We start from the raw sequence: 11,414 nt of genomic DNA, 5'->3' as shown, positions 1-11,414 counted from the left end.
ATTAATAATAAATAATTTGGTTAATAAAAATAATAATTATAATATATAAAATTATTATATAAGCTAATAACAAACGGTATACCCAAACTGGGATTTCCTCGCTAGAGTGAAAAAACAAGAATAAAACCACATTACTTACTTAATAAAATAAAAGAAACAAAAACTATACATCTTATTATGAAGATAGTGTGAGAATTCTTCATTATTAAAAACTATGTAATAATCTGTACTTATTTTAAATACTATCGCTACCTTAAGTTTCAAATTTCACTTAGGTTACACCCTGCATATTTTTTATGTCACTTTTTTTTTTAGGTATGAATAGCTCAAGCGTTTTTATAAAAGAAGAAATCACTGAAGAAAATGAGTTTACTTGTGAGTATCCCTTTTTAACAATTTAGTTCCTATTGGATAGTCTCTTGGAAAATTGTTTAATATCAACTGACTGATTGTATTCTATAGTTCAAAAAGCTTAATTTTTTTTTTTTTACCTCTATCTGTTCGTTTATGATATATGAAGAGAAGAGGGGTATCCTAGAGGTAAACAACTATTCTCACTAGAGTGGGAGGGTCAAGTTTTCATTCCATGGTACCATCATAAAATTAAAGTAAAACTGTCCCAGCCAAAATCTAGCAGGCACTGATGTAGTTGAGGTTGCTAAGATGGCACCTCAACTCCTCCCCTTTATTTTGTATTAGTAAATAAGTGAAAATTCACTTTTATAATTTAGTTTGTTACGAATATGTTTAGAAATATTTTTTTTTTTTTATTGTTATTTACAACTGTACACATCAAGTAAATTTGCTGTAAGTGATATTATGACATGATACAAACATGTGGAGAATCTTCCCATTGATAGAACTCCAAAAACACTTCTAAAGGAGATCTTGAGGGCATCTTCTTTTCAGACGCCTAGGAGGATTATTAGGTAGTGAAGGAGAAGCCAGGTTAGAAACGAGTTGGTTTGGAAGTTTATTATGGAAGGATTGGTATCTGGTTCTGGCAAAATCGGCTACATAGGGGACATTGAGGTCCTGGTGGATGATTTGATTTGTGACAAAGTAAGGAGCATTAAGGATTTTATGAAGGATTTTGGACTGTAAGGATTGGATTCGAGAGGAATTAGATGGTTTAGTGAAGCCCCATAGCTCAATTCCGTATGTCCAGATAGGCCTTATAATAGTCATGCAGATCAGTCTTTTGTAATGAATTGGAAGTTTGGACCGTTTGTCTAGTAAATGTTGTAATAGTCGGAATCAACGAGCAGTTTCCTGCCTTTTCAGTCTTGTATAAGGATTCCGTGTCAGTCGTTTGTCCAGATTTAGTCCTAAGTAACGGATCTGCTCAACAGGAATAAGTGGGGTATTATTAAAAGATACTGTGGGCCAAGACAGTTTAGAAATATAAGTGTTTTGATCAGTTTCAAATTTGGTTTATGGGCAGTAATGTCTGGAGCCAAATTAAATCATCCATATCAGAAGAGGTTACGTTTGAAGATAAAAGAGAAATTGATATTACAGAATATATTGTGAGAAAGATAATAAATTATAGACAGGGGCTAAGCCAAAAAGGATATAATATTGTTAATTCTGTTAGTTTGAATTTAGACATTGGGAAATAATTTGTGTTGCTGAGATGAAGGGTTACCATCTTTTATTCTTAGTAGGAGATGAAAGTAGATAGTGATATACATGCTTCTCTCTTACTTCAGTTATGGTCCCCATGTGGGGACCGTCCTCCAGGCTGTGCGCCTCCAGTGCCACACTCTGCTGCCTTTTTATCTGGACATCTTTTCTGATCTAGGGCTTGTAACTGAGTGAGAACAGGCTAGAGGTCCCTGGAAAGTACAGGTTCAAACTCTCCAGGATTAGCACTGTCAGGTCTGATTGCCCTTGTTCCTCCTATATTGCGCCAATCCTAGCGGTTTCTAATTAATGTTTTCCCCCACCTTATGGCCCCACATATCATAAAACCTGCCTGTGGACGGAATAATGAGAATTGTATATTTTTGTAATGAACAATTAATACTAGTATGATATATACTCGTATAGCTGTTGAAATCATGAAAATAGATTTTCGAGTGTCAAATTTCAACTGATAGTATCCTATCTTTGCAAAATTTTATCAGTTTTTATACTATAATTTTTATTTTTAATGAATGACTTAAAACATATTTTATTATTATTATTTTTTTTTCAGATATAAATAACTTAAGTGTTTCCATATAGAAAGAAATTACTAATGAAAATAAATCTACTTATATCAATTTTTAAAATTTATTTTATTATGAATAAATTTGTATAAATAAGAATTGGTAATGGAATGGTATGTTTTTGCATAGCTGTTAAAATTATGAAAATCAATTTTATATTTTCAAATTTCAACTGATAGTTTCCCAGCTTTTTTAATTTTTATGCCATAAAATATATTTTTATTTATTTTTTTAGATATCAATGACTCAAGTGTTACGATAAAGGAAGAAGTCACTAGTGAAAATGAATCTACTTGTAAGTATTCCTTTTTTTATATGTATATATAGTTGACCGTAAAAATTGATATATAGGAAGATGGTCAGGGTTGCAGTCAAAGGAGAAATAAAAATAGTTTACAACTATTTATTTTCCGACGTTTCGTCCCACTTTGTAGGGCTTCATCGGGGCTAAAAAGATACAAAATGATACAATGATAAGAATAAAAATACAAAGATAAGAATAAAAATATAATGATAAGAATAAAAATAAGTAACAATGGCAATAGTAAAAATGTTTTATAAAAATATGTAAAATATACAGTTAAAAAAGTACAGGAGATGTACATAAAACAAAAACAATACGGGGAAGGAAAAAAAAAAATAGAGATTAAATAAACGTCATGAAAAAATAATAATTATAAATAAATAAGTAATAATAAAGATATAAAATGATAATAAAAGAGCAAAGAACAAGTCAAGACAACCTACTTGTTCAAAGCAAACGGGTGAACAGGCAACAATGAAGCGGAAGCGTGGAGGAGTGGGAAGCTGGCTCCTCCTACCAGCCGTTTAACGGTCATATTTAAATTTAAATACGTCGCGTATACAGGAAGTAGTGATAAAGATATGCCGAAAAATGAAAAATGATAAGAGAAAGATACAGAAATATGATAATGATAATAAATATAATAATTTTTAATTTAGGAATAACTAAGTAAAATTAGAATGACACATATCGTTACTAATGATACGAGATTATACTGAAGAAAATAATACAATATAGGATATAATAACAATGATTGATTTTTTTTTCCTTCCCCGTGTTGTTTTTGTTTTATGTACATCTCCTGTACTTTTTTAACTGTATATTTTACGTATTTTTATAAAAAATTTTTACTCTTGCTATTGTTACTTATTTTTATTCTTATCTTTGTATTTTTATTCTTATCATTGTATCTTATCTTTGTATTTTTATTCTTATCATTGTATCATTTTGTATCTTTTTAGCCCTGATGAAGCTCTACAAAGTGGGGTGAAATGTCGGAAAATAAATAGTTGTAAACTATTTTTGTTTCTTCTTTGACCGCAACACTGACCATCTTCCTATATATTCCTTTTTTTACTTTCCTTACCACCACCATATATGTCTAGGTCTAAGTAGTCTAGGTAATGATGGTATTAGGAGTATTCATGGTGTGTTAAATGTAAAAGTTTTAACATGCTAAATAGTTTTAGCAATACTACATTGCTCGTTCCTACAACAAACAAAATGGTGACGAGCTCAGCTGGTCTGTTGTATAATGTCATTCTCCATTTAACAGACCTAGTAACAGACTTTCAACCATGTTATATGTTATATCATTTTAACACAATAAAATAAAGAAATATTTCTCCATTTATCATGAGTTTTTCCATTTAACAAGCTTTAACATGTTAAACTAAAGATCATGAATACCCATAAAATCTCTAACAGCTTCTTCAGATCATCTTTCGTCAACCTGTTCCTTGTTTCCTCGTCTAGTTTTGTTGTTATGTTTTTTCTATTATTTTTATTATTATTTTTATTAATGACAAGATAGTTGACCGTGGATAATATATATGAGGAGAAGATGGTTGGGCGTGCGGTCAGGACATAACACAAGTTGAAAGAACTTATTTAATAGTGCCAGAATTTCTAGCCTTCATTAGGGCTGCTAGTAGGCAATTGAAAAACTAACTGGACTTAGTTTTCTGATTTCCTATCTTAGTTCCTTTCTTCCCCTTAAACTACGCCTATGACAAAAAATCGATCGCGGCGCACTTATAAGATAAAAAGTAGATCTCATATACAGTAAAGTGGGTCACCCCTGGTGTATTGCAACAGTGAATATGAAGGTTAAAATAAATAATAATAATAAATCGTTTACGAAATAGCATTCTGAGTGATGGAATGCTACTGCATATCTCCTTATACTTATTGGAGAGTTGTTAGAGATTAATAAATTATTATTATTGGTGCGACAGACTGTGGAGGTCCAAGGCCTCCACAAGTACCTAGGAAATACATTGAACGTTTCATGACGTGGTTTTCATAGGATGGGTTCGTCACTCCCATGCCTATTTTCGTGAGTGCCACTAATTGGCTAAGCGACCTCACAAATGCCCGGGGGAGGCTGTGAGTGAGTATTGTATAATTATATGCTTGAAAAAATCCCGGATTGGGCCGGGGGACTCGAACTCTCAACCTTTGGGTTGGCAGATAGATGCGGTACCACGCTGCTACTGTCACCCCCCTATAGAGATTAATAAAAATAAAATAAAATTATATAGTTGATTAGTTCTGTTGAATAAATGATATAATTGCTATATTTGTTTTAGAACTATAATTACTACATTTTTTCTCTAACAAAGTAATTATTTGGTTTTTACGCAGCTACCTTGGATGGAGTGAAACAAGAGGAAACGGAGCAAATTTATGATGGTGAGAAGATTTTTAAAATTATTATTTGATCAAAATAGTTTCAATAAAAATCAATTTAGGCTGTTTAGACATTATGATGGGAATTATTTAAGTTAGGACTGCAAATATTATGGTATAAATTATGCAGAAGTAGGATACAAAGATGAATACTGTAGAATTAACATCTTACCAAAGTTCGTAGACTTGTTTTGAACATCTTTGTTGCCTTGTGCCATTCTATTTCTTTGGTATGCCTTATGACCAAGGAAACTTCTCAATTCTTCTCCATCCACCCCTGGAGACTTATTTATGTTTAACTGCTGGATAGCGTTCTCAATATCTTCATGATCAAACCTGTATTCCTCTACGATCATTTGGTTCTTAACCAATGACAACTATTTATATTCTGATTATTGGAACTGTTTTATTGTTTACCCCGCTCTCTATAAAAGTACCCTAAAATGAACTTGGTATGTGGGGAAGGGCCCTCTGCCCAAAGTGGGAGTGTTGGTGGTCCAAACATGCCCCTATTTTTGGCTTAAGTATCTACAAAATACTTGATGAAATTTTTGCATAGCAACAATAAGTATATGTAATGACTAAAGATTCCAGTAAACAAGTAAAATCCAGTAAAACAAGAGAAAATTTAGTTAATAAAACAAGATGAACAAAATATAATTTTAATAAAAGTAAGATGGGGTCTGGTTGTGATCAAAGAAAAAACTCGAATAGTAATAGAACTATTTAATGGGAGCCAAATTTTTACCCCACTTTGGAGGGTTTCATCAAGACTAAAAAAGATATAAACAGTAAAAAGAGAGAGGAATTAAAAAGACTTAAAATTTCAGATGCCGACTGTCTAGTTTGTCTAGATAGAGATACGTATAGGAAAACATTGAAAAATCTCACCAATATTGGAAGAGGAAAAAAAGGGGTATGAAGAAAGAAAAGAAAGGCAGTCGAGGATCAAGAAACTGCGATGGTAAGAAGGAAAATCAAGGCTCCCAAAGAAGCCTAACCACTGATATTCATGTGGCCCTTAGTGCCCGATACTTGATAAAAAAAAAAAAATGTTAAAGTAAAGACAATAATAGGAAATTTAAGGAAATATAAAAAATAGGACTACATCAAATGATAATATACATAATAAGGGAGAGAAATTATATAAAAAATATGTATGGATAAAATATAAAAATAAATAAAATTGGATAAAATAAATATGGTGTGATGAAGAAAAGGAAATATACAAAATTGAATAGAGGTACGAAGCCTTGTAATTTATATAACAAAAGCTTTAATTATAAAGTAAATATAAGTTGGAAGTAACTGATGAGTTTAAAATAAAGGTAAATTTTATAAATATAGAAGATGAAGGATGGATAGTAAACATAAAATATAATGTAATAAATTAAAAGGGGGAAAAATGAGATAAATATAAAAATTGTAAAATTGGATAAAATATATCGGAGGAAAGCTAATTTCTGAAATGATAAGGCTTAAAATATTTCAGTAGGTCAGAGTGATGCAGTCTTTATTAACTTTATGATTAACGGATTTCTGTTGTAAATTGACACGAATGGATTCCAAAATGAGGCATTTTTTATGGTTGAGGCAGCAGCAAGAATCGATGTAAGGTCGAAATTAAAAGAATGACTGAATTTTAAAGCATGTTCAGACTGTTTAGAGGCAAAACAGTTACAGGAGTTTTATGAGATAATAGAAGTTTTATGCTGGGAAATACAGTTTAGAGACAGAAGGGTTGGAAGAGTTTTGTGAGTTGACCAGGGAATCCGGTAAACTAAATTGGAACGGTGTAAGAAAGGAATAGGATCTTTTAAATTAGAGAAAAAGTAGGATATTTTGTTGTGGGACTTCAGGTCAAGATAAAATTTAATTTTGTTTATTACCTATTGGTCATATTGGAAAGTAACTAATTAAAAATTTTTTTTTTCTTATTTAGTACTTACTTGAATTTTTTATTCATAATATAAAAATTATTTACTATCTACTTTAAAATTTAACAAATAAGAATAAATATTAAAGTAGATAGTAAATAATTTTTATTCATAATATAAAATATTTAGTTTATAATCTTAAAACTTTCTTCAGACTGGTTAGTATTGTTTAAATAAATAAATTTTAATTTTATTCTCTTTATAAGTCCAACATTGCAGCCAATGCGGCCATCCTGAGGTACAATCTTAATACAATTTTATAACTAAATAATTTAAAAAGCACGACTTCATGCAGGCTGTTCTGCCCAGATCAATTCAACAATTACTCTAATCAGTCAATTTTCATATTAAAATTAAAATTCTTCATCACAGTCACTTATTTGTTAAAATTTATCACAACAATTTGTTGAGAATTAGAGTAATCGTTGAATCGACCTGGGCAGAATAGCCTGCATGAAGTTGTATTTTTTAATTATTTAGTTCTAAAATTGTATTAAGATTGTCCCTGGTTATGGCCGCATTGGCAGAAACGTTGGACTTATAAAGAATAAAATGTGTTGAGACTAAAAGGGATAGAATTTAAATTTATTTATTTAAACATAAAATACTTAATTTTATCTTCTTTAAAAGTTATGTATATGTTTGCAGGAGGATTTATTCATATTAAACAAGAAGAAGAACTGCTTATTCCAGATGCTGGTGAGGAAAATTTATTTTATTTGATATTTCTAATGTTTTTTGGGTGATATGAGTCATTTACGTGATTATATAATCAGTTGACAACTTGGAGAGGGGATCGCAAATTTAAAAAACATTACTTCCTGCCCCATAGTATCCTTTAATAATACCTTAATTATTCCTGGCGAACAGATCTGTTACTTAGTACTACATCTGGACCAATGACTGACATGTAATCCTCATACAGTAGTGATAAAACAGGAAACTGCTTGTTGATTCTGACTATTACAAAATTTACTAGGAAAACAAACTTTCAATCCATTACAAAAGACTGATCTACATAACTATAATAAGGCCTATCTGGACATATGGAATTGAGCTTTGAGGGTCCATTAAACCATTGAATTCCTCTCATATCCAATCCTTACCATCCAAAATCCTTAATGCTCCATATTTTGTCACAAATCAAGTCATCCATCAGGACCTCAATGTTCTATATGTTACTAATTTGGCCAGAACCATATACCAATTCCTCCATGATAAACTTCCCGACCACCCAAACCCACTTGTTTCTAATCATGCTTCTCCTTCATTATCTGATATTCCTCCTATGCATCTGAAAGGAAGACGGCCTCGAGATCTTCTTCTCTAGTAATGTTTTTGGAGTTCTATCAATGGGTAGGTTCTCCTCATGTTTGTATCATGTCATTTTATAACTAATAGCAAATTTACTGGTTGTTTATATTTGTATACAGTTGTAAATAACAATAAATAAATTATTTTAAAAAAAAATTAATCCCAGAATTAAGCATATCTCAGGCGATTTGAATAGAAGATCACCTGTGAGTTGTGTCTCTTCAAATTTATGAAACGGCTGGCGAGGATACATTCAATATGTATCTTGGTGAAGTTGAATTTTAACCGGTCTCTTGTTTAGTTTATTGCTTACTTTCCTTATGAGTTGTAATATTCATTATTTTTAAAATTCAAAGTTAAAATCTTGAATTGAGCCATCCAAAGTAAAAAATGAAACAGTTCTTACTATTGATGGGAAAATTTTTGATTGCAACTATTGCTCAAAACATATTTTAGGCAAAAGAAAATTTAAATGTAGAATGATTTCAGTTTGCTTACACAGAGAAATAAAATAACTGTAAGAAGATATATTGATCAATAATACGATTGGAATGGAGTTGTTTTACTAAATCTTTCTTATATATCAATTTTTACGGTCAACTATATATACATATATAAATCTTTCTTAGTTTGTCTATATCTTATAAAAAAAATTTATATTTTACATGTCTCACATTATGTTTCTTATTTATTATTTATATATACATTTGTGTATTTTTTTAGTTTGTTGTTTGTTATTCTTTGTTTTAATTATTTTTCTAATAATTTGTTTTATTTATTGTTTTAATACCATCGATTAGTTATCCTTTTTAAATCCGATGACTGTTGTTTTTTTTGTGTTACTAATTTTAAGTTTTTATTATTTTGATATTTTAGTTTAAAAAGCTCATATTATATTTTTAATTGTTAAGCTTATTACCTGTAATAATTATCTACATATTTTGTTTAATGAAAATGAGAAGAAAAAAATTAATTTTCATTTAATTTTTAATCCCTTCTGCTATTTCATTCTTTATTCAAAACTTTCTCTCAGGACATATTAGCATTTTTTTAGCTCTCCGATTGTATATCTAAAGACTTTTTGCTGTAGATGTAAGAGTTTGGGAGTTTTTTTTATGATGTAAGGTGAAAAATTGTTAGAAAGTAAGATAGTCTTAATGCAGTAAATTTTGGTATTGTGGTACTGGGATCAGATAAGGAAAGGCATTGGTGTATAAGATTTTTGTTAATATTGATTTTTTGATAGTAAGGGTGATAGGAAAAGTATTTAAGTAGTCTGCTGGACAAGGCCAAGGAAAGGATATGAGGGATTTTTTCAGAATTAAGAATTAGAAAAAGGTTATCTACTTGATCAATGAAATGTCGATAAGGGAATAAAGGGATGACGCAATCTAGGAGGTCATGAGTACTATCTTTGAGAGATCAGGTTGCGAGAAAATTTGGGTTGAACCCTCAGCATAAGAAGTTATGAAACAGAAATAGAACTTATCAAATTATTCAATTTGGTTCTTAAGTTCAACATTTCGGCCATTCTCAGGGACAATCTTAATACAAATTTAGAATTAATCATTTAAAAAACAACTTCATGTAGGCTATTCTGCCCAGGTCATTCCAACAAATTACCCTAATTAGTCAATTTTCACATTAAAATTAATTATTTATCACAGTCACCTTCTTACTACAAATATTGTTGTGATAAATTTTTAACAAAGGTGACTGTGATAAATAATTAATTTTAATGAAAATGAAAAAATAACTTTATTCTGGGACATATGTCCCCTAAAAATAATTACAAGGTTCATGTAGTGAGTTTTTTATCTGGCGAGCGTTTACAAATTTTCAGATAGTAGAATGAAATTACATTGGTATATTGGCTTTACTACTGTTTATAATGTTAATCAATAACTGCCTATTTATTTGATTACAAAGATGTGGAGGTTTGGTTATTCAATAAATGAAGGAATAGGTGTTGTTTAAAGGAGAGAATGGATGAGGACTGGCGAATGGAGATGAGAAGAGAATTCCAGAGGGAGGTTGCACGTATGATGAAGGATTTGCTAAAGAAGGAGGTTCTATAGGAGGGCATATATAAATCATTCGGATGGGATCTGGTGTTTAATGAGTGGATGGATGAACGAAGAGTGAGGAGATCTATGATATAGGTAGGTTTTTTGATGTTAAGAACTTGGAATAGAAAAACACCAAGGAGGTATTGCCTTCGGGAGGTTGGATAGAGCCATTTCAACTCGGAATACCAGCGAGAGACTTGAGAGTGTCTAGGGAACCCAAAGATAAATCTTACAAAGCAATTCATGAGTCTCTTCAGTCTCAACTCTAGTCCTGCAGATAGCCCTCCGTACACCAAGGATCCGTAGTCGAAGTGGGGGAAGACAAGAGAGGATACTAGGAGCTGACGAGTGTTCTGAGGAATGGAATTACGGAATTTTAGGAATTGTTTGAGTACAGTTATGGATTTACGTGTGATTTGAGAAATATGGTTATTCCAAGAGAGGTGTTGATCAAAAGTGACACCAAGGTTTTTTATTGTAGGATAGAAGTGAATCGGTTGGTTGTTAAGGAAAAGTAGAGGACAGTAAGGGAGGGTATGAAGGAGGCGCTTGGAACCGATAAGAATGGCCTTCGTTTTTTTTGGCATTCAGCTTCAAATCATTGTTAGACGCCCATGCGTTAATGCTGTCAATATCTTCCTGTATCTTTTGGATAGCCTCAAGCATTTCGGAGGGATAGAAGGACAAATAGATTTGGAGATCGTCTGCGTATAGGTGGTACTGAGCGTGGTGAATGGAATCAGGAAGATCATTGATATAAATGGAGAAAAGGGTTGGTGAAAGTGAGGAGTCAATTTTAATGTGAAAATTGACTAATTAGGGTAATTTGTTGGATTGACCTGGACAGAATAGTATGCCTGCATGAAGATTTTTTAAAAAATGATTTAGTTCTAAAATTGTATAAAGATTGTCCCTGAGGATGGCCGAAATGTCGGACTTATAAAGAGAATAAAAATGTTTTGAGACTAAAATGGAAAAAAAATTATTTATTTAAACAATATTAACCAGTCTCAAGAAAGTATTACAATTATAAATAATTTTTTTAGTAAATAATTCAAAAAACCATCCAATTATAGTCTCAAAACTTATATTTCTTTTACACGTCCAACGTTTCGGCCAATTCGGCCATCTGTTTTTGGAGTTCTATCAATGGGTAGGTTCTCCT

The 11,414-nt window shown here is 31.1% G+C and overlaps 1 protein-coding gene across 4 annotated transcripts in view; it reads left to right on the top strand.

Moving 5' to 3' along the window:
- LOC106679001 (zinc finger protein 431) overlaps window positions 1-11,414 on the top strand; it is a 17,802-nt gene that overhangs the window by 4,514 nt on the left and 1,874 nt on the right. For all 4 annotated transcript variants that reach the window (XM_024360231.1, XM_024360232.2, XM_024360230.2 and 1 more), the window contains 4 exons: window positions 316-375; window positions 2,449-2,508; window positions 4,885-4,932; window positions 7,515-7,565. In XM_024360231.1, the coding sequence (XP_024215999.1) occupies window positions 316-375; window positions 2,449-2,508; window positions 4,885-4,932; window positions 7,515-7,565 (219 nt within the window). The remainder of the gene's footprint in view (window positions 1-315; window positions 376-2,448; window positions 2,509-4,884; window positions 4,933-7,514; window positions 7,566-11,414) is intronic.

The sequence above is a fragment of the Halyomorpha halys genome, unplaced genomic scaffold (genome assembly GCF_000696795.3).
Source record: "Halyomorpha halys isolate HHAL.00 unplaced genomic scaffold, Hhal_1.1 Scaffold171.1, whole genome shotgun sequence".
Classification (NCBI taxonomy): domain Eukaryota; kingdom Metazoa; phylum Arthropoda; class Insecta; order Hemiptera; family Pentatomidae; genus Halyomorpha; species Halyomorpha halys.
The sequence above is the reverse complement of the archived record's forward strand: the minus strand, read 5'-3'. Positions and strand labels throughout refer to the sequence as shown.